The sequence below is a fragment of the Malus sylvestris genome, chromosome 11 (genome assembly GCF_916048215.2).
Source record: "Malus sylvestris chromosome 11, drMalSylv7.2, whole genome shotgun sequence".
Taxonomy (NCBI): Eukaryota; Viridiplantae; Streptophyta; class Magnoliopsida; order Rosales; family Rosaceae; genus Malus; species Malus sylvestris.
This window is the reverse complement of record NC_062270.1, coordinates 18,269,509-18,293,566: the sequence shown is the minus strand read 5'-3', so window position 1 is coordinate 18,293,566 and position 24,058 is coordinate 18,269,509. Positions and strand designations below refer to the sequence as shown.

Here is a 24,058-nt window from a genome sequence, read left to right as displayed (position 1 = left end):
ATAAATAAATTTAAAGCTACTTAATAAATATATATATACTATTGAACTTGATTGGATACGCATTCTACGAAACTAGTTTTAACGATCCAACCGTCAAACTTGTTTGTATATACTTCAAGATGGCATACGCCAAAATTCACAAAAAAAACAAACATTCAGAGATCAAGTAACGCGACAAAACTTTTCGACGATTATAAATGAAAAATCACAATTTAACAGTTATTTTAACTTCGATTTTGATGATTTTTTACAGCTACACTCCTTGATCCTATATGAATACAATGAATAAACTCGATTAATTTAAAATATTTACACTAGTGGGTACCACAAAATCTTATGTTATACTTAATGAAAGTATAAATAAACTCCAAGTGTCAGTGAATCGTTTGTTTTGATAGGATACGCATTCTACAAAACTAGTTTCAACGATCCAACCGTCAAACTTGTTTATATATACTTCGAGATCGTATACACAAACAATCGCAAAAAACAAACAGATCAAGTAACGGGATAAAACTTTGCGAGAGTTATAAACGAAAAATCACGATTAAACAGTAGTTTTAACTCTGATTTTGATGATTTTTAACAAGTACACTCCATAACCCTATATGAATACAATGAAAGAACTCAATTTTCAATTTAAAATATTTACACTAGTGGATACCACAAAATCTTATGTTATACTTAAATAACGTATAAAAACACTTTGTGCGACAAACAAACCGTGTCACGCAAACTATCTTTGCATGACGCATAGGTTGGTGCGTCGTTCAAAAGGTCTTTGTGCTACGACAGTACCTGCGTTGTGCAAAATATTTTTGCGCAACACAGGTTACTTTTTCGTCGCGCAAACCCTTTTTTTTTTACAAGGGTTTAGGGTTATACGAAACTAGTTTCAACGATCCAACCGTCAAACTTGTTTGAATATACTTCGAGATCGCATACGCCAAAAATCGAAAAAAAACAAACATTCAGAGATCAAGAAACGGGATAAAAATTTTCGACGGTTATACACAAAAAATCACGATTTAACGGTAGTTTTAACTCCGATTTTGATGATTTTTTACAGCTATACCCCTTGACCCTATATGAATACAATGAAAGAACTCGATTTTTAATTTAAAATATTTACACTAGTGGGTACCACAAAATCTTATGTTTTACTTAATGAAAGTATAAATAAACTCGTGTCAGTGAATCTATTGTTTTGATGGGATACGCATTCTATGAAACTAATTTCAACGATCTAACCGTCAAACTTGTTTACATATACTTCGAGATCGTATACATCAAAAATCGCAAAAAACAAACGTTCAGAGATCAAGTAACGAGACAAAACTTTTTTACAGTCATAAACCAAAAATCACGATTTAACGGTAGTTTTAACTCCGATTTTGATGATTTTTTACAAGTACACTCCTTGACCCTATATGAATACAATGAAAGAACTCAATTTTCAATTTAAAATATTTACACTAGTGGATACCACAAAATCTTATGTTATACTTAAATAAAGTATAAAAACATTTTGCGTGACTGACAAACCACATCGAGCAAACTATCTTTGTGTGACGCGTTGGTTGTGTAATGGTTGTTTGCGCGATGCAGTATGTGCGTCGCACAAGATTTTGGCGCCATCGCGCAAGATTTTGGCACCAAACCAAGACTTACCGCTTTTTTTCCCAACATTGAACGACGAAGGTTCATGTTCGTCGCGCAAAACAGTTTTGCGAGACGACTGTTTTCGTCACGCAAAGTCCCGTTGATGGGATACGCATTATACGAAACTAGTTTCAACGATCTAACCATCAAACTTGTTTATATATACATCAAGATCGCATGCGCCAAAAATCGCAAAAAACAAACGTTCAGAGATCAAGTAACGGGACAAAACTTTTCGACGGTTATAAACAAAAAATCACGATTTGACGGTAGTTTTAACTCCAATTTTGATGATTTTTTTACAGTTACACTCCCTGACCCTATATAAATACAATGAAAGAACTCAATTTTCAACTTAAAATATTTACACTAGTGAATACCACAAAATCTTATGTTATACTTAAATAAAGTATAAAAACATAACGGACAGACTGCGTCGCACAAACTATCTTTGTGGGACGCATTGGTTGGTGCGTCGCGCAAAGGTATTTGCGTGACGGTAAAACAAAACGTCGTGCAATGGTTGTTTGCGCGATGCAGTATGTCCGTTGCGCAAGATTTTGGCACCAAACCAAGACTTTTACCACTTTTTTCCCAACATTGCGTGACGAAGGTTCACGTTCATCACGCAAAATAGTTTTGCGCGATGAATGTCTTCATCGTGCAAAGTCCTGTTGCGCAAAATGTCCTTGCGCAACGTAATTTGCTCCGTCGTGCAAGTATGTTTTTGTACTGGTGATCAGTTTAAGTAAAGCATACATAAATTTCTCAAACCTAATTACTAAAATTAATAGCCCTCAACATATAGATCAAATCCCTGAACAATATAGAACAGATCCCTGAATCATACTATGTTGATTAGACGAATAGGCACCGACCGATTAACTCATCAGAGATAATATCAAAGACGGATAATAGAATGTGAAGGATCCGATCCAATCATACGGAGCTAATAAGATGATTAAGTTGCGGCAAGAGTGAGTTCGGAATGAATGAAGTAATAGTGGGTAATGACCTTGGCCTTCCATGTGCTCCACTCCTGCACGGAGAGAACCACCGAGCACTCCTCTGAGATACTCTCGACACCGTTGAAACTTTCTTGTACCGTCAACTCCCCTTTTTTTTGTTTTCTAGTTTTTCTTTTGTTTGCCTCTTTATTTATTTATTTATTTATTCAGGTTTATGGTTTTTTACATTAGTATAAAAATAAAATAAAACACCTATGTAAATTCATATGGCATTGTTTAATTGGTAATGATATCCATATATATATATATATATATATCACATCATCACACTAATTGAGTAATTGACGGAATCCCAACAGAATGACCAAATTGATGTGTAGTAGTAAATTTTAAGGACAAAATTGGTCGATTTTGAAATTAAGGAACAAAAATGATGAGTTAGGTTAATTTTAAAGACAATTTGTGATAAAACCTTAATAGTTCATGGTTGATGTCTTGCCCGCCCATTTCAACCCAAATCCAACCCGATTTTGAGCTTGAATTCACTCATGCGTAAATTACCTATTCCACTTCATATTATGTAAATATGTATAAGTTTTGGAATGACCATACTTGAAGTTTATTGTCGGTTTGTATATAGATAATGAATGACAGTGTTACTTTTAAATTTCTTTTGGTTGAAGCTTTGGTATATGTCTTGTAATTTTATTTCAACTTTAAATGGTTGAAACATTAGAAATAGTCTCCAAGTTGTTTGCCTTCACTTTTGTGGATGATGATGTGAAAATGAAATTGTAACTAATTGACATTGTTTGGTCCAAAATTTGAAAAAAAAATTCATGCACAATAAGGTGTTATAAGATTGAACTAGATAAAATTTGGCGAACCCGAACTCAACCCAAATAAACCCGAACCTAATTAAAACCCAAGTCCAACTAAACTTGCACGAACTCAAACCAAATCTAAACCCAAATTTTGAAAGTTGGGTTAGGATTGGGTTGATCATCCAACCCGCTCAAGTTGGACACATGGTTGGCACTGGTAGGCTCATAGGGTAAGGATTTACTCTTGTATCATAAACAAATCAATTAATTAATAAACTTTTAGGCTAAATAGCCAAAATGGTCCCTGAGATTTATATAACTCATCACTTTGGTCCTTGAGATTGTCCACCATCCATCATTTTGGTCTTTCCGTTAAAAACTCTATTAAATGTCTCAGAGCTCTTAGCTGAAAGTTTGGACAATTTTCAAAGCCTCGTAACTCAATTGTTTCTTAACCAAATTCGACCCATAATATATCAAAATGAAGAAAGGAAAATTTAGAATATGATTATACCTATTTGGAAGCCCAATGGTTGCCGGAGATGGCCGGAAAATAGCCTCAAAGTTGACTGGTCCGAGCGAAAACTAGAAAACTCGCCGGAAACTAGGTAAACTTTAAATGTTCATAACTTCTTCAATACTCAACGAAATCAAGTGATTTAAAAACAAAACTCATACTTCTCGACGAGACAAAGAGAATGGTACCTTTTTTTTATGCCTAGATCGCAGTGGTTTAGCCGAAAAATGGCTCAAAAGTGGCTAACTCAAGACCAAGACAGTCACTTTTAAGCCGTTTTCCGGCCAAACCAAGGCGCTTTAGCTGTCAAAAAAGATACCATTCTCTTCATCTCGTCAAGAAGTATAATTTTCATTTTTGAATCACTTGATTTCGTTGAGTATTGAAGAAGTTATGAACGTTTAAAGTTTACCCAGTTTCCGGCGAGTTTTCAAGTTTTCCCTCGGACCAGTCAACTTTGAGACTCTTTTCTGGTCATCTCCGGCAGCCATTGGGCTTCCAAATAGGTATAATCTTATTCTACACTTTCCTATCTTCATTTTGATATATTATGGGTCGAATTTGGTTAAGAAACGATTGAGTTACGAAGCTTTGAAAATTGCCCAAACGTCCGGCCAAGAGCTCCTGGACACTTAACGGAGTTTTTAACGGAATGACCAAAATGATAGATGATGGACAATCTTAGGGACCACTTTTATTGATTTGGAATCTCAGAGACCAAAGTGATAAATTATGCAAATCTTAGGGACCATTTTGACTATTTAGCCTAAACTTTTATAACAGTTAGGTTAGTTAGCCACTGTAATATGTCTATTATATTTTGTATCTAAGTTTGAATCTCTATTTTCATAAATCAAAATAGTTTAACATATGTCTTGTAAAAAAAATAGAAAAACCTTCATTACAACTAGGGCTATTTTCGATTTGGGTCGGATGGGCTTTACCTAATGCATTTGTGGTCCTTTATTCGATTCCTTTTGTGTTACACATGCCGACATAACTTTCCTCTTCTTGTTTATCACATCAAGATGTGGACTTCCAAAAGGTTCTAAATCCCAGTTTGTTTTGGGCTCGAACTTTTTGTTTAGGGCTCTTTAGTTGCTTCTGAGGCCCTTCTTTTTGTTTATGTGTTTGTATCTGAACCTTTTGATGTGAAATTTAACTAGCACTTAAATTAAACCCTCTTATTGACAATTGTAGTAAAGATGTAAGTAGGGATCGTTCTAGGCCGGGGATTAGGAGGGATTACTAATCTACTTAAACTGACTCTAAAATACCAAACTAGACTTAGAAACACTCAACTAGACTCAAAAATACAAAACTAGACACTTAAGACTTAAAACTGACTCAAACTACTCAAAACAGCAAAACTAAGTTAAAAAGACTCAAAACAGACTCTAGGGAATTATTTGGACAAATTTAAGACTAGTAGGACTCAAAACACTAATTTGGATAGATTTAAACACTTTTCTAATTGATCTAAGACACTTAATTAAAAGGGGGATTGATTTGGACGAAATTTAACTAAACTAAACAGATTGCAAAACAAAAGCAAACTAGGTACGAAATCAGTTGAATTGAATGGTGAAATAGGCTAGTTAGAGGATCCTTCTCCACACATGACATATGCAAACAAACCAATTTCAAGTTATTATTCCTTTAAACCATGAATGACAACACCCCAAGCTAATTGTGATATCACAAATTAACCATCAGATTTCCCTTATTTCATTGAATTGGAAGGGATACGCATCACAACCAAATTATCCTTCTCAAGTCCCCTAACTATGAAAAGCATGATAGAAAACATATCAAAGGTCATTAAGTTCTTTGAAAACCATAAGCATTGACGAGGCATTCGTAACTATGAAAAACATGATACTCCTGTCAAGGATTTACTTAACACAATCATGACTAGGGACTTCCACTACTTGTGAATATAAGTTCATAACGATTAGGTGAAACTCCCTTATACTCTAGCATCAAGTTCATGCATGCAAACTAAGTATGCATCCTCAATCAACATACATAAACAAGTTTTAATAACTCAGATAAGCAAATCACATTCAAGACTCAAGAAACAATAACTGGATGTAATCAATTTCATATAAAGCATATAATCATGGCTTCAAATTCACCTCTAACTAAAAAGAAATTAGTTCCACATGTCTTTAGAAACTGAAATAAACATTAAAACCAACATTGAAACAAATTTAAAGATAGAAAGAACCAGGAACGTCCCAGCAACTCCAATGGCAGATTCGAACCCTCCTTCGATTGCAAGCCACCGCACAAAGCTCCTTCTTCCTTCTTTGCTGCGTTACTTGATGAGTCTCTGGGAAATTGGCGTGAATTATGGTGTAGAATGAATATGGGGGTGGTGATCTGATTTGTGCGACGGAATGATGTATTTATAGGCTAAGCACGGCATAAGGCTGAGTAGGAATAGGATTGTGTAACCAAAACCCAAGTGGAATGGGTTAAAACAATCAGAAACCAAGGGGAATTAGGCTAGAGTTACATGGCACAAATTCCTACAAGGAAAGGGATAAATTCGAGGATTGATTACAAACCTCTACCTCTATTTCAGATGTTAAAGGTTTGGAAAGAATCAGAAAGCCAAGGAGTCAGGTATAATAGCCTTGAGGACAGCAAGGGCAGTATTCCTGCAAGGCCTAACGGATTTGCAGAGTCCTTCACTTCCGCAGTTGGTGATGAGAAATTGGTAAGTCCACAGAATCTATTGGCTCTTACAGCAGTAGTCTCTATGTAGGATATCATTAAGTACTTCCTTTTCGTTTGTGTCCATTCTAGTAATCAGAGGTGCTTACATCGGGAGTGTGAGAATTGTCCGGTCCATATCATCAATGTAGATAGAGGACGTCGATTCAAATTGTTTGTTCGTATTTTAATGAATTATGTAAGTTTACTTTATATACATGTTAGTTTGAAAAGAATCAACTGCATTCACATTTTAAGACATCTCACTATCATATTAATGCACATATTATTCTTGATAATTGTTTCGAAATCAAGAAATTACTAGACACTTCTGCGATATCAACGCTCCCACGGGAGCTCCCTTCCTGTTGCAACAATTTTCCCGGAAAAGTTGACTGAAATTTACATGCGTCGGAGATCATATTTTTACCACGTAATTTCAAACCAGTCAATAGATGCAATTTTAAGCATTGACCAAAATCAATTAGTTTTAGCGATTGAAGGCTTAAGCACTCAAAGACATGAGCTAATGCAAACAGACCTGTTATTTGTAATTTTTCGCTTCACTGGTTCTGCTTAGGCTGCAATCTCTATTTTGCTCTTTGGGTACATACTACATATGAGTTCTGGATTTGAAGTAGAATGTTGTGTTTCATTGTGTTGGTATCGTGTCGGCGTCGCGTGAAGTTACTCTAAAATCAAAGCCGATTCATTAACTTATCATATCCAAATACATAACCCAGCCATTTGCAGATTTTGATGTGTCGGATTTGAACAACTTTTTGTAATGATTATTTATGATGGAAGATTTACAAAATAAACAGTTCGGATCTTAAATATAATGCTGAGTGAGCTACAAAACGACAAATGTATTTAGAAAAATAAAAATTTATAATAAAGATAATGTATAGCTGTGGTATAAAAACGTGTGTTTTAAGCATGGAATTAAATATCGATAATATCGGCGATATTTCGCCGATATTATCGATTTTCTGAGGTTCCGATATTTTCTGAGGTATCCGTCTCATTATCGTCAAAATATCGCGATATTTTCGATATTATCGAAAAAATCGTCGTTGATCCGTCGTCGGAAAGGCAGCCGAGGCTGCGTCGTCCCCCCAGCTGCCCATATCTCTCTGCAATCCATGCTCAAACCCAAGATCTGCGCCTCAACGACGCCGATCTGGCTGATATCGGTGACGATGGTGACGAAGCCGAAGGAGGAAGAGGAGGAGGGGAGGCGGCGGAGGGAGAATGAGTAGGAGGAAACGAAGAGGGATCTGGCTGATCTTGGGTTGAAGCAGATGCGGAACAGAGACGGAGGCGAGCGCGGCGCTGGCGGGGCAGGCTCCGGGGGGAGGAGGAGAATGGGTGCCGATGTTCGCTTCTCGCTGGCATCGTGGTGGTGAGGGTGTGGGACGAAGCCGTCGTTGAAGCGGGTGGGGTGTATTCCTGAAGCATGTGTGAATCTCGGACTCTCGGTGCAGACTGCAGAGAGAAAGGACGGAGAGAGATGAGAGTTTTGAGAGTCTCTGTGCGTGTGGTGGTGCTGTTGCGCCGTCGTCGGGGTGGCTCTGGTACCTCGGTGTGTGGGTGTGGGTTCGATCGGCGAGAGAGAGATGTGAGTTAGCTGAGACTTGAGAGAGAGAAATGAGAGTTGGTACGGGGAGAAGAGAGAGATAGGTGAGTGCTTGCCACGTGGCAAGCACTGATAGGAGGACAGGTTTAGAAAATCTGAAAAGGAGATTTTGATTGGATGAAGATAGGGGACTAAAATGCAAAATTTAATAAACCTTTTGGGGGAAAAAATGCGAATTTACAAAATCTTTTGGGGTGGGGTTTCACAAAGTGGCTTATAATTATGACGAAGAATAAAATCTTAGGATTGCTTTTTAGAAACTTTATATAACCTTTCTCTTGCCATTTACTTGGTAAACAAGTTTTGATAGTCCAACTATCCAAGAATTTCTTATTTTCTATGTTCACACTAATGATTTTTTGTCCTCGAATATGAGTTAATTGAATCATGTTTCCTAAACATGTGACCAAAATCAATTGAACATGTGATTAGGTACGAACATGAGAAAGTTAGTTGTTTGGATGAATGCGATACAATGCTAAGTAACTTTATACCTAAATCACATCTCTAGCAACGACTTCAGGTCTATCCAACCTGATTAAGAGCATTGGCACACTCCTCGTTGTTTGAATGGTACATAATTCATTATATATAAATGATTATGATGTGTTTAAACTTCTTTCATTAATTACTACATATTTTCTATATTCACAATGTTTGTCAGCTCGCTATATAATCAACTTGATAATGTTAAATCCATTATGCAATGCATTTCCTTCCAATTTTTTGTGATAAACTAATAGATAATTGACTAAATAAACATCTTGCAAAGTTTCAATTAAAATTTCCAAGTTTTTCTTACAATTTCCGTGGTTTCCATGTAATTTTTATCGATATCGATATTTTACCGATATTTCCATCGATATTTCCGTGTTTTCGGACTACCGATATTTCCGATATTACCGATATTTTCTTCTTTGGTTTTAAGTGAACACTAACCTTACTAGTTAATACCGGTGTCAACCTATTACGTACGGACTTGACTCACACTTTGAGACTGACTGAACTCTTAAATTTTCTGGGAAGAAACACATGTTGTCTGTTTATTTCATTAAAAAAAAAAAAACACGTCAAGCTGTTTTTTAGGAAGCACTTGTATATTTATAAAAAATTTCAATATGATTTTAATAGAAGTTTTTTCCTGAAATTACTTCTGATCATAAGTACTTAAAAAAAATTGGTGAGAATTGACCATAATTATTTTTTATGAGAATTGAACCTAAAACCTCTCATTTACAAAAAAAAAAAAAAAAAAAAAAAAAAAAACCACTAAATCGTAGTACTAAGTGGCAGTTGTTTTTTGTTTTTAAAATAAAGTTTAGAAAGTGCACATTGCATAGGTGGCATTGCAGCACAAAAATTGGCAGTTGTGAAGTTGGTCCACTCGACTTAATTCCCAGAATGCTATTTTTATGTATTTGCTGCATCTGCATGTAGTTTCATGTTTGTTTGAGAACTTTAAATATGAAAATGACCACACAGACCTGCTGATTTTATTTAAACAAACATAATTTGCGGGGAAGATTTTCTATAGTGGTCTGGAACATCAGGTATTCTGAATTTTTTTACTCGTTGTAGTTTTAATTAAAAATATTAAAATAAAGATTTAACGGATAAGAAATCCATAATATTTTATACTCCATAAACCTATCCACTTTGAGGAGAGGATTGACATAAAATGCCTCTTGAGTGTTTTGCTAATTAATGCTATTATTCACACATTTCTCTGTCATAGTTGTATGGTTATCACAACTTATGGACTTAATATTTTCAATAGTTAGGGTCAACAACCAATATTTCTTAACAATTTGTCTATTTCATTGTATAATTCTCCAAAGAAAAAAAATGAAGTACATACGGAAGAGTTTTACACCTTTAAAAAGTCCACCTTAATCTCACATGTTCATTTTATCAGCGAAAATGTCAAAGTTAACCTTGAATTGGAGCAAGTAGTAAACTAGGGTGTTACTTTTTAATTTTTTACATGAAATAAATAGTCATGATTAAATTGATGAAATACTATTTTTGCTTACTTTGTCAATCTAATGTATATAAAGCCACTTGAAGACTTACCCATTACCTTTCCAAAAACTTCCCTAAGTTTTTAAGTACTAACACTATGCCGGCTACATATGGTGTTTTAATATTTTTGCATCGTATCATTTTCTTGTCATGTAACATTATTCTCGAGACAACAACATGTAACTTTGCACGCCTAAATATATTAATTCAAATTAATTTGTAAATTTTACTTGTAGTATCGTGTTTCAACCATACACTAATTTTCTATATTTTTTACAAGAATATCCACGACATAAGACATTTCAAATAATATCAAGTTGAACATAAAGCAAGCACCTTATAATATCATGAAACCTAATTATGTGAAATACATTACATAAAAATGACCAAGTTATTATGCTAAATGATTTTTTCAGAAATAAAAGATGTATAAAAGCATAGTTGACATATATAACATGTCTATCGTATTTTGCAAATGAACATTAGCCAGCCTCGTTAACTAACGTATTATTATTGTGTAAACCCACTTTAGTACAGACCTAACTATATAAGTTTTTGTGTTTATTTGTGTCATGTTTTTGCGTCATATATTATTTTTCAAGGTCTAATTAAAGTTATAATTTAGACAAGATTGTTATAAATAGGCAAAGGTTAGAGAGATAACCTTTGCTAGGGACATGAGCAAAGTAATTGCAAAATATTATACCAACACACAATGATTGCAGAGGAAGTGAGGAATATTATTATTATCAGTTGTTTTTCTCTCGTAGTGTCTTCATCACCTATATGATATAAAAAGTTTATAATGAATGAAAACAATTTTCCATGACATAACACAACAAATTATGGCTTATTCATTACTATTCACATCAAGATGTACAATCCCACTATTTACAACAAAGAAAACATTTTAGATCTGCCACATCCTTTGTTTATTAGAGTGCCTCTTCTTTAGAATAACGGTATTTTAAACAATGAGTCTTCCCGCGTACACAGCAACCCCAATCCAACTCCCTCAACTTCCCAGGCAACCACCGCCGTTTCTCCCACTTCCAAACCCTTCCCAATCCACCTCCCCTAATCCAAACCTGTACCGGAAGCACTCCGTCTCGCTTGAAAGGACCAAAACTGTTAAGATCACACCGGCACTGGAGAATCAATCTCACCGGTAGCTAGGGAGTATGAAATGGTGAAAGGATAACGAGAAGGAAGTAAAAGGATATTCTATTTAATTTTCCAAAATCTGCCAATACAACAAAACTCAGGAGCATATATATCCCATATGCTACATAATCCCCCAATACAAGAATGCCACCTGGACAATACTACTAGTAATTTCTAAAACCTCTAATAACTCTTGGCCCATTACAATTGAACCCTCCATACTTAACTCCTTACAATTTACCCTTACTGTTATTAACTAAAACCTCTCTATGACTAAGGCAATCACAACCAGTTCATAACAATACCTTCCCCTTATAAAACCTTGTCCTCAAGGTTTGCTCAGAGTTGGAATGTAGGGTATTTAGCCTTGAACTTATCAAAATCTTCCCAAGTAGCCTCTGATTCCTCCTGATCCTGCCACTTCACTAGCAACTGGACCCCTGCAACATTGCCTTTCTTATAAATTCTCCTTGCCAACACTGCTACTGGTGTGTTTCCTGCTAACCTATCTTCGACCACCTGAGGTAGGACATTATGAGGCACCACCTTACTCCCTAATTGTTTCTTCAAATGACTCACGTGGAACACAGGGTGGATTTTCGTGTTAGGTGGCAGATTCAGTTTATAAGCTACCTTACCAATCTTCTCACAAATCTCATAAGGCCCATAGTTCCTTGGTTGAAGCTTATGGTAACTGTGAGGGGATAGAGCCTGCAACTGATAAGGAACTAATTTCAGATACACGAAATCTCCCACGTCAAATTGCCTCTCAGTTCTCTTCTTATCATGCTGCACCTTCATGCGATTCTGAGCCATCTCCAGGTTGTTTTTTAAGACGGATAAAACCTTGTCCCTCTCCAAGAGGCTTTGTTCCACTGTTTCCACCCTTGCAGTACCAAATTCATAGGGTAGAACTTGGGTAGGTGGGTAGCCATAGACTATCTCAAAGGGTGTGAACTTGGCAGATGAATGGTAAAGTGTTGAAGCACCATTCAGCCCAAGGAAGCCACTGAACCCATCTCCTTGGTTGCCCTCCAACAAAACATCTTAAATAGGTTTCAAGGCATCTATTCATCACTTCAGTTTGTCCATCACTTTGGGGATAGTAGCCCGAGCTCATGCACTGTTTTGACCCTTGTAGCTTGAACAATTCCCTCCAAAAAGCACTAACAAAGATGGGATCTCTATCACTGACCACTGAATTTGGTATGCCATGTAGCTTTAAGACATTGTCAACAAAGGACTGTGCCACTGTGATTGCAGTGTAGGGATGAGCCAAAGCTATGAAATGAGCACTCTTGGATAATCTGTCAACTACCACCAATATCACCGATTTACCCTTGCATAGAGGTAAGCCCACTATAAAATCCATACTGATGTCTGTCCAAACTCTTTGAGGAATTGGCAAAGGTTGCAGCAATCCTGGTGGGGCAATGGTCTCCACTTTGTTCTGTTGGCACACTTGACAATCTGCTACATAATTCTGAATATCTTTCTTCATTCCTTGCCAATAGAAGCTCATCTTGATCCTATAATATGTTTTTAGGACACCTTGATGACCTGCAGAGGGAGTACAATGGTGCTCTTCTAGGATCTTTCTTCTCCACATCGAGTGAGGGCTTAACACCACCATCTTCTTGTAAAGCAAGAACCCATTATCAACAGTGTACTTTCCCAAGGAAGATCCTCCAATGCCATTCATTGCAGATTCAACCACTTCTTTTTTCTTTGCTACAATCCACTCATCTTGTTCAGTACTTCTTCTCAAGTCATCGATCCAACCATTGTAAGGGTAAGAAATGGCATTGCAATCCCTTGTGAACCTAAGGGCAGGTTCATGTAATTGAGTCACGCCATGTAATCGAGACAATGAATCTGCAGCTGCATTTTGGGATCCATTTTTGAATTGTATCTCATAATCATACCCCAATAACTTGGAAACCCATTTTTGTTGAAATGCAGTGTTAACTCTTTGATGCAGGAAGTATTTAAGACTGCTATGATCAGTTTTGATTATGAAATGTCTTCCCTACAAATAATTCTGCCATTTCTTTACTGCAGAAACCATAGTAATCAACTCTCTCTCATAGGTGGAGAGTGTTTGATTCCTTGGACCAAGTAACTGGTTGGAAAAAGTAATAGGCCTCCCACCTTGCTACAACACAGCTCCAATGCCACAACCAGAAGCATCACATTCCACTTTAAATGGTTTCGAGAAATCTGGTAAAGCCAAAACTTGTGGAGAAATCATGGCTAGCTTAAGCTTGTCAAAGGCTTGCTGAGTTTCAGCAGTCCAATGGAATCCATCCTTCTTTGTCAAATGATATAAAGGCTGGCAAATTTTACCATAGCCCGGAACAAACTTTCTGTAGTAACCTGTTAAACCCAAGAAGCCCCTCAATTCCTTGACAGTTTTTTGTGCAAGCCAGTTCTGTATAACCTGGATTTTTCCAGGGTCAGGTGCCACTTCTTCCCGAGATACAACATGTCCCAAATACTCCACCCTATTTTGTCCAAATGAACATTTGGATTTCTTGAGAAAGAGTTAATTAGCCTGTAATACCTCAAACACCACCTTCAAGTGAGCTAAATGAGCCTCCCAGATCTTACTATAAATGAGGATGTCATCAAAGAAGACTAACACAAATTTCCGCAAGTGAGGTTTAAACACATCGTTCATTAGACTTTGAAATGTCGTCGGAGCATTTGTAAGCCCAAAAGGCATTACTAGGAACTCATAGTGGCCCTCATGAGTCCTAAAGGCAGTTTTTTCGATGTCTCCAGGCTGTATTAATATCTGGTGATATCCAGAGCGCAAGTCCAACTTGGAGAAATAGAGGGATCCATGCAATTCATCCAATAAATCATTAATAAGGGGTATGGGGTACTTATCCTTTATAGTGAGGGCATTGAGCTCCCTATAATCGATGCACATTCGCCAAGTGCCTTCCTTCTTCTTCACCAGCAGCACAGGAAATGAGAATGGACTGACTTTGCCTTATGAAGCCTGCCTCAAGGAGCTCTTGAACTGCTTTTTCTATTTCAGTTTTGTGCAATGGACCATAGTGGTATGGTCGAATGCTTGATGGTTTTGCCCCGTGCATGAGGGGAATGTGATGATCATGGTCTCGTTATGGGGGTAACTTAGTAGGCACGGCAAAAATAGCCTCGAATTCATTCAACAAATGCTGCAATTCCTGCAACTGAACTGAACTCAATTCACAGGAATCTAACTTCTCATTTTCCAGGGAGTACAAGAACAACCCCAAATTAGAGTTAGTTAACTTTTTTTGAAGCTGATGCAGTGAGACTTCTTGAATGCCTGAGGCACTGGAGGAATGATGGGACAACTTATAAGTATGGTGGTTTTTGGTGAATTCCATGGTAAGGAGCTGGAAATCCCATAACACCGGACTGACGGAGGAAAGCCACTGCACCCCCAAAACCACATCACAACCACCTAGTGGCAGGGAATACAAATCTATGGAACAATGATACCCTGCTAAAATCAACTCCATAGCCTTGCAACAACCAGAACTTGTAACCTTCCCCCCATCTGCGATCATGACCTCAAAAGTCTGGGTGGGTTGAGCTTGCCAACCACAATGTTTTATCAGTTTGGAATCAACAAAGTTGTGCGAACTACCCGAATCGAGTAAGATCTTCACGGTGTGGCCATTAACTTGACCAAGGACTTTCATAGTTTGAGCTGTAGGGCCTCCATGTGTGCCATAAAAAGCACATTCGCTGAGCTCCATGTGCTGTAATTCAGGTTGATCGTGATGTAATCCAGGTTGATCCTCCCCCATATCTCCGTCCGGAACTTCGGAATCCAACAATTCCATCATGAGCAGTTGCTTAAGGCCGCACTTATGCCCATAGACCCATTTGTCATTGTAGAACCAACATTCACCATGTTCCCTCTTCCGTTGAATCTCATCAGGAGTCAATTTCTTAATAGCAAGGTTGCTAGTTTTTGGCACAGTATGGGAAAGAGGTGTGATGGTAGTAGATGAGGGTTTCAAAGATGTATAAGTGCGAGGCGGAGGCAATTTCAACTCAGTAAGTTTTGAATCAAGCTGCACTACAATGGAAATAGCCCCATGCACAGTTACAGGTTTCAACAATTTAACATCATAGCGCAGTTTCTTTTTCAACCCCCTGAGAAAGCAACTTCGTAATAAAAGAGGACTAATCTCTGGTGAGCGAATAGCCAAACAGAGAAATTCGGCGATGTAATCATGAAGAGTACCGGTGTGTCGAAGTTTGAAAAGAGCTTCAGCACTGTCGTCGAATTCAGAGGGGCCAAACTCGCGACAAAGAGCTAGAGTAAACTCCGTCCAAGTGGGTGTGGTGTTGGTACAGTCCATCTAGCGAAACCAGTGAAGAATTTCCCCCTCGAAATGGAAGGAAGCAGTGTGAACATGGTGAGAGTCCGGGATCCCGTAGAAGGCAAAAAACTGCTCGGCTTTGTAGATCCAAGCAATGATATCATCACGAGCAGTGAAACGGGGAAAGTCGAGCAGCTGTGGCCAAGGCGGGTGCCAATGAGGTCGGAGAGACTGGGTGGCAGAACTGTGAGGGGCCTGAGGTGGTGCCAGATCTGGAGGAACAAGGGAATCGAAAGGGGGTGGGTGAAAGGACCCTTCACCCTCCCGAAGACTGGCAAATTCATGGTGGAGCTCGCGACGGAACTGCTCAAAATACACCGGAAGGCGCGTCTTAAGCTGAGAGGAGAATTGATCATCCATAGCGGATTTCACCGCCTCACGAATGGGGGACGAAAAGTCAACCTCGAAAGCGGCAAATCGAGCCTCCATGGTGTTTGAACGAGTGTTTGGTTTAGGACGAGGCATACACAGAAGAGAAAATCCAGGAAGAGTGGATGATACCAATGTTAAGATCACACCGGCATTGGAAAATCAATCTCACCGGTAGCTAGGAAGTATGAAATGGCGAAAGGATAAAGAGAAGGAAGTAAAAGGATATTCTATTTAATTTTCCAAAATCTGCCAATACAACAAAACTCAGGAGCATATATATCCCATATGCTGCATAATCCCCCAATACAAGAATGCCACCTGGACAATACTACTAGTAATTTCTAAAACCTCTAATAACTCTTGGCCCATTACAATTGAACCCTCCATACTTAACTCCTTACAATTTACCCTTACTGTTATTAACTAAAACCTCTCTGTGACTAAGGCAATCACTACCAGTTCATAACAAAAACCCCCATAGACCCCACTGTTTCATGGACCTCATCAATATCCCACCGCTGCCGAAATGGTCATTTAGATGAAGCTCTTGCTCACTTCATCCAAATGAGACGAGCTGGAGTCGAACCAAACCACGTCACATTTGTTACGTTTCTCTCTGGCTGTGCCCATTTTCCAGCCAAGGGCGTTCAGTTCGGGCCTTCGCTTCATGCTTATGCCCGGAAGCTCGAATTGGATACAAATAATGTGATGGTGGGCACGGCGGTGATTGATATGTATGCCAAGTGTGGCGGTGTGGATTTTGCTAGGTTGGTTTTTTATGGGCTGGATGTAAAGAATTCAATGTCTTGGAATACTATGATTGATGGGTATATGAAAAATGGGAAGGTTTCGGATGCGGTTGAGCTTTTTGAAAAAATGCCTAACAAAGATGCGGTTTCTTGGACCATGTTGATTGGTGGGTTTGTCAAGAAAGGTCAGTTCGAGCAAGCGTTTGAGTGGTTTAGAGAGATGCAGCTCGCGGGAGTTGAACCAGACTATGTGACTATAATTGCTGTAAACGCTGCGTGTGCAGATCTGGGAACGCTTGGTCTAGGCTTGTGGCTAAACCATTTTGTTATGAAGCAAGACTTTAAAGACAATGTTAGGATAAGTAACTCGTTGGTTGATATGTATTCTCGATGTGGTTGTATTGGTTTTGCTCGTCAAGTCTTCGAGAACATGCTGGAAATGACATTGGTATCATGGAACTCGATGATTGTGGGATTTGCGGTTAATGGGCACGCAGAGGAAGCTCTCGAGTTCTTCAACCTGATGCAGAAGAAAGGGCTCAAGCCAGATGGGGTCAGCTTCACTGGAGCACTCACCGCGTGCAGCCATGCTGGTTTAGTCGATGAGGGGCTCCATTACTTTGATAACATGAAGGGAGTTCACAGAATAACACCCAGAATTGAGCATTATGGATGCATAATCAATCTCTATAGCTGTGCAGGAAGGTTGGAAGATGCCTTGGGTGTAATAGAAAACTTGCCGATGAAGCCAAATGAAGTTGTGTTGGGTTCTTTGTTGGCCGCTTGTAGAACCATTGGGAACGTCAGTTTAGCTGAAAGATTGATGAAGTACCTCTCTGTGGTTGATCATGGTGTTGATTCCAACTATGTGCTCCTAGCCAATATATATGCAGCTGCTGGACGGTGGGATGGTGCAAACAAGGTTAGGAAGAAGATGAAAGACCTTGGAGTACAGAAGACACCGGGATTTAGTTCCGTTGAGGTTGACTGTAACATTCATGAATTCGTGGCCGGTGATAAATCCCATGTTGACACAGAGTGTATATATTCAACCCTCGGGCTTCTCTCCTTTGAGCTCATATTATGTGGGTATGTTCCAGAAAACATTGTGAGAGAACCGTACAAGTTTGATTGACACTGTAGTTGTAGATTATTCGAGAATACAATATCTTTCTATGATTACTTGTGAAGCTCCAAAACCAGTCTTATCAATATAATTCAAGAAGTGATTTCGTACACCCTCTTTTTCCTTTTGCACACACCTCTTCATTCCCCCCCCCCCCCACCTAAATTTTCCTTATATTTATTCAATCTAATACTAGGGGGAAAAAACAAAAAAGTGTGCAAAACGAGAAAATGGGTGTGCGGAAATTATTTCACTATATAATTCATTTATGAGATGTGAACTAAAACTATGACATGGTACTAAAACAAACCAGTACAAACAAGTTAAATAAAAAAAAAAAAAACTTTATGATATTAGCATCGGTGAAATGAGAAGAGAAGAAACACCAAACCAACAACAGAGAACTTCATCAACCCGAAAAGTGATGAATGAGAGTTCTTTCTTCCTTGGGTTATTTACACCCTCTAGGAGTTATATCCATTGCCATCAAAATATGTTCTCCCACAAAGTCAAGTTCCATAGCAATGGAAGAGAAAGCATTCCATCTGTTCCATCTGTTCCTGCCACAAATTCGAAATCCACATGTAGAACTCTCAGTAACTAGAAGGCAACCTTCAGATTGAGAAGTATATATAGGCTTTACGAACAAATTTCAATCCCGAAGGCAACTTGAGAAGGGAATTTTTCCCCAAAAGCATCATGAGCAAAGAACTGGTGGAGTTTTGCAAGTACTTCATTGTTAAATGCCTCAAATAGATGCTACACTAGGTCGACTTCCATGAAGAATCTCTTCCACTCTCTCAGCCACCTCTACCTTCCCGTGAATCCTACAAGCCCCCAACAATGCACCCCATAATGCCTCATCCGGCTCCACCGCCATCCCCAAAACTAATTCCTCTGCTTCATCCACCCGTCCCACCCTACCCAACAAATCCACCATACAGGTATAATGCTCCAACCCGGGCATCACCCCGAACCTCTGCTTCATCATTTCAAAATACTCATTTCCCTTCTCTGTCAGCCCTCCATGACTACACGCTGTCACAACCGTAGTGGAAGTCACCCCGTCCGGCCTCTCTCCTGCCTCCACCATCCTATCAAACAACTCAAACACCTCATTAAACACTCCATGCATCCCATACCCCGCCATAATTGCCGACCAAGAAATCTCATTCCTCATTAGCATTCCGTCAAACACTTTATGGGCACCCGCCAAATCACCACACTTGGCATACATACTAATCAACGCATTCGAATTCGCCAAGTCAAAGCCAAACCCATTGACCAAAACAGCTCCATGAACTTGTTTGCCCAGCCTCAACACCGATAACCCGGCACAAGATTTGAGAACCGCAGGCAAGGTATGGCGGTCGAAGGGTTTATTGGCGGCGAGCATTCGGAGAAAAATGGACAGAGACTGAGAGAAAAGGCCTTGGGAAGAGTGGGCTCTGATGAGGGTGTTGAATATGAAGGTTGGTCAGCTAGTGCAGAAGGAAAAGAGAAGGTTGGATTGCTTCAGTTGGGAGGAGGCGGTGTAGGAGCAGAGGAGCTTGAATAAATATAAGGGTATTGAATATTTAACATATATGTTTTGAACAATGTTTTGCACACTTTTTTGTTATTTAACATATATGAGGGTGTTGAATATAGTAGAATCTCGATACTTTAATACTCGATAAATTAATAACATCTGTTAAATAACATTGTTATTGTTCCCAACTTAGGGATAACTTGCTAAATTTATAAGATAAGAGCATCTCCAAATGAAATGTCACATTTTAAACATCAAAATGATACTTGATGGCTTATGTGGCAATTTGACATTTTGTACAATTTTTTACTCCACCCTATATGTTAAATAATATTGTCATTTTATAATTCTTTTTATCTCTTTGTAGGGTCCAATTACTGAGACAACAAATCAAATACTTGATACACACAATAACATTTATTATATATTGCATCTCATCTATTAAAAAATCATTTAATAAAATTGATAGTCGCTGTCAAAAGATGAGATGCAATATATAATAAATGATTTTTTAATAAAATCATCTATTAAACTATCAATTTTATTAAATGATTTTTTAATAGATGAGATGCAATATATAATAAATGTTATTGTGTGTATCAAGTATTTGATTTGTTGTCTCAGTAATTGGAGATGCTCTACTATATAAAATGGCAATATGGGGTGCAATATATTATTATATGGCGTTCTGTTATTGTGTGTATCAAGTATCAAGTAAATGATTTTTTAATAGAAGACACCAAGGTGTGCTATGTAATAAATGTAAGTAACTGAAGGCTCGATCAATATTACTTGATACTTGATACACACAATAACATTTATTATATATTGCATCTCATCAATATTACATGGCGTTGACAGCAAAAAAGTTTGTCTTCAATTGATTCAACGCCATGTAAGTAACTGAAGGCTCGATCAGAGAAAGTTTGCTACCATCTTTTATTGTTGTATGTTTACATAGCAGTTTTCATATAACCTTTGGAGATGCTCTAATACCTAATAAAAATTTCATATAAGTCTCAAGTAATATATAAATTAATAATTTCCTATTACTAAGGGTTCTTTGGAACTGCTTTTAAAATGGATGAAAGTGTTTTTTGTGAAAATATTTTTAGAACCAATCTTTAGTAAAAATGCAAGCGAATCCTGCAAAAAAAAAAAAAAAAAAAAAAAACAAAACATTTAAAGTGCTTCATGCAAGAAGCACCAATTATGTGTTTCTTATAGGAATCACTTTAAGTGTTTTTGGAATCTATAAATATTTTCTCTAAAAGCGTTTTCAGTTATTTTAAAAGTACTTCCAAACGAGCCCTAAGACATTTTTTGTTTAAATAGAGTTTTGGCTTTCAATAGTGTTCCACTTCTATACTACGTAACATTAAATGCTAAGAGCATTGGAGAAAATACGGAATACCTTAATAAATTAATAAGCTATTAATTAATCAATAAATTATTAATTTATCAATTATTTAATATTCCACTAAATTAATATATTTTCTTGGTCCTAAGACTATTAATTTATGTTTGTTTGGAAGTGTTTTTAAAATAGGTAAAAATAGTTTTAGACCACCAAAAGCACTTCTGATAGTGTTTGACAAAAAAAAAGTAAAAAACGCTTCTAGGTTGGGAAAAAATAAAACATTTGAAGTATTTTCTAAAAGAAACAACTGTTGTATGCTTCCTTCAACACTTTATGCCAATAAAGTAAGGCCCCTTGCACAACCCCCTGTTAACCCCATCAAATCTCCTCTAAATCTGGCCTTGGATCTAGAAATGTCCACAACTTGGAAATTGAATCTCTGTCTATTGACATTCTTTATGCAACAGTTAATTTTGGAAGATTCATAATTTGTTTTATGTTTGATTGTTGGGTAAATTACATTTTACCCCCTCAGGTTTGAGGTCGATTTCAATTCCTTACAACATCTTTAAAACATTTCAATTTCATACATTTACTTATCATTTTATTTCAATTTCATACATCTGTTTGAAAATCTGTTAAGTGATGACGTGGCAATATGGGGTCCCCACTTGTGCTGACGTGGTTGCCACATTTGTGTCACATGGCTAAAAACTTACTAAAAATTTTAAAATATTAAAATAATTATTAAAAGAAAAGTTTAAAAAAAAAACCAAAACCAACACCCATCACCCACCCCTTCCCCCTTCCCCCATCACCCATCACCCGCAACCACTTCCCTCCTCACTGCACCTCCATCTCCGATGAGAACCTCCCCGCCGAGTGCCTCCATCTACAATGCGAAATCATGGAAACGGTCAAGTCAGAGAAGCAGAAAACCACCTTTTCCATTTTATGTTCCAAGTTTTTAAATTTCAAAAGTGTGAAAAGTCTAAGAGGAAGCACGTACGGAAAATTGTAAGAAAAACCCAGAAAATTCAAAAAATAAAATTTAGGTGAGAATATAAATGTGGAGTGAAAATGGGTAGGAAGGGAAAAATTGAGAAGAGATCTGGATCGGAGAAAATTTTCTCGAGAAAGTTGGAGATCACAACGACGGTGGAAAATTTTCGAAAGCTAGAAAATCCATAAAACCAAAAAGAAAACGACTAAAAAATAAAAACCAAAAAACCAAAAAACTCAAATGTTGAAGGAGTGGAGAAAATTTTCTCCAGAAAGTTGCAGATCACAACGGCCGTGGACCAAAAAAACCCAGACAATCCATCTTCGTCGGAGATGGCAGTGGTCTTCATCGACTCGATCAATCGGGGTTTTCTTCGAGTGAGGGAGGATGTCAAGAGAGAATGAGATAGTTGGGGAGAGAGAGTGGTGCGAGAGAAAGAGTGTTGGGGGTGGGAGAAGGGGTGGGTGATGGGGGGTGAGAGGGTGGGCACGGGTGAGGATTATGGGGAAGAAGGGGATCTGGGTTTTGTTTTGTTTTTTGTTTTATTTTTGTTTTTACTTTTTAGCCACGTGGCACAAATGTGGCAGCCACGTCAGCACAAATGGGAACCCATATTTGTCACGTCATCACTTAATGGTTTACTTAACAGATTTTCTAACAGATGTATGAAATTGAAATAAAATGATAGGTAAATGTATGAAATTGAAATGTTTTAAAGATATTGTAAGGAATTGAAATCGATCTCAAACTTGAGGGGGTAAAATGTAATTTACCCTTGATTGTTGGAAGTCAAACAATCTTCAGCAACAACAACAAGAAGCCAACGGCTAGTTTTGTTTAAATACCAACGGCTAGTTCTCAAGCCAAGTCCTAAAAAACAAATGAAGGGTTGAGATTAAAACTGGGTTGTGTGGTTAAGGTTAGAATAGTACAATGTTAGGTAGAGTTCCTTGTCTTCTTTCTCAATAAAGATAAGATTGATGACTATAATTGGGACCAAAACCCTATTACCATGATATATATATATATATATGATTCCAAGCTACAATGTTTAGCAATCGTCACCCTCCTACATTCTTATTCTCTCTGCTCTAAGTTCTAACTAATACTGAAATTCCTTTTTATTCGAACACCCAAAATACAAAATATTAACATGGCCTCAAAGCCTAGGTTCAATTAAATCAACAGGGCGTTGTGGAAACTATCTTTTCGACAAGATTTCGAACATTTGAAACCCCATAAAGTGGTTTAAGAACTGAGAGATGTCTGGATCAAGTAACAGTGAGCTTAGAGCTCCCATTTTCAATAATGAGAAATATGATTTCTAGAGGATTAGGATGACCACCATTTTCAAGTCACAAGATCTTTGAAAATTGGTTCGAGAAGAGTATGAGATTCCAAATTTAGATGACGCGTCCGAGGATCATGAGAAGCCCTTTATGATTCGAAAAACACTATTGAGGGACAATGTGATAAGAGATGCTAAGGCACTGGGAAAATATAAGGGGCAGTTTCAGATGCAATCTTTCCCATAATATCAAATGAATAAACATCCAAAGCTGCATGGGAGATCCTATAAATAGAATATAGAGGTGACAAGAAGGTAACCAAAGTAAAACTTCAATCTCTTAGACGTGATTTTGAGTATACACGCATGAGAGAGGTTGAACATCTTAAAGATTATTTTACTAGGTTGTTTGATGTTGTGAACCAAATGAAAACCCTTGGGGAAAGAACTACCTAAGTAGAGACTTGTACATAAATTATGAATTAATTTGACAAGACCCTATAATTCTATAGTGAATATTATTGAGGAAACTAAGGACAATGGCACACTGGATGCACAAGAAATTATGGCTTCCTTGAAAGCCTTTGAACGAAGGTTAGAGAGACATGTTGATGCAGCCACAAAGAGGGCTTTTAAGTCTCTTAGTGTTAATCCTAGAGATGGGAGTTCAATTGGTCAATACAACAATTTCAAGCAACAAAATAAAAAAGGGAAAAAGGGA

At 37.6% G+C, this 24,058-nt stretch overlaps 1 protein-coding gene and 1 pseudogene across 1 annotated transcript; one reads left to right on the top strand and one right to left on the bottom strand.

Annotated features, from left to right (window-relative positions):
- The first annotated feature begins 11,327 nt into the window (after nucleotides 1-11,327).
- Nucleotides 11,328-18,164, top strand: LOC126591321 (pentatricopeptide repeat-containing protein At1g05750, chloroplastic-like). The gene is made up of 2 exons (XM_050256971.1): nucleotides 11,328-11,483; nucleotides 16,740-18,164. Exons 1-2 carry the CDS (start codon nucleotides 11,328-11,330, stop codon nucleotides 18,162-18,164), a joined length of 1,581 nt encoding a protein of 526 aa, XP_050112928.1.
- A 739-nt stretch (nucleotides 18,165-18,903) lies between these two features.
- Nucleotides 18,904-22,398, bottom strand: LOC126590288 (putative pentatricopeptide repeat-containing protein At3g11460, mitochondrial; annotated as a pseudogene).
- Between the last annotated feature and the right edge of the window lie 1,660 nt (nucleotides 22,399-24,058).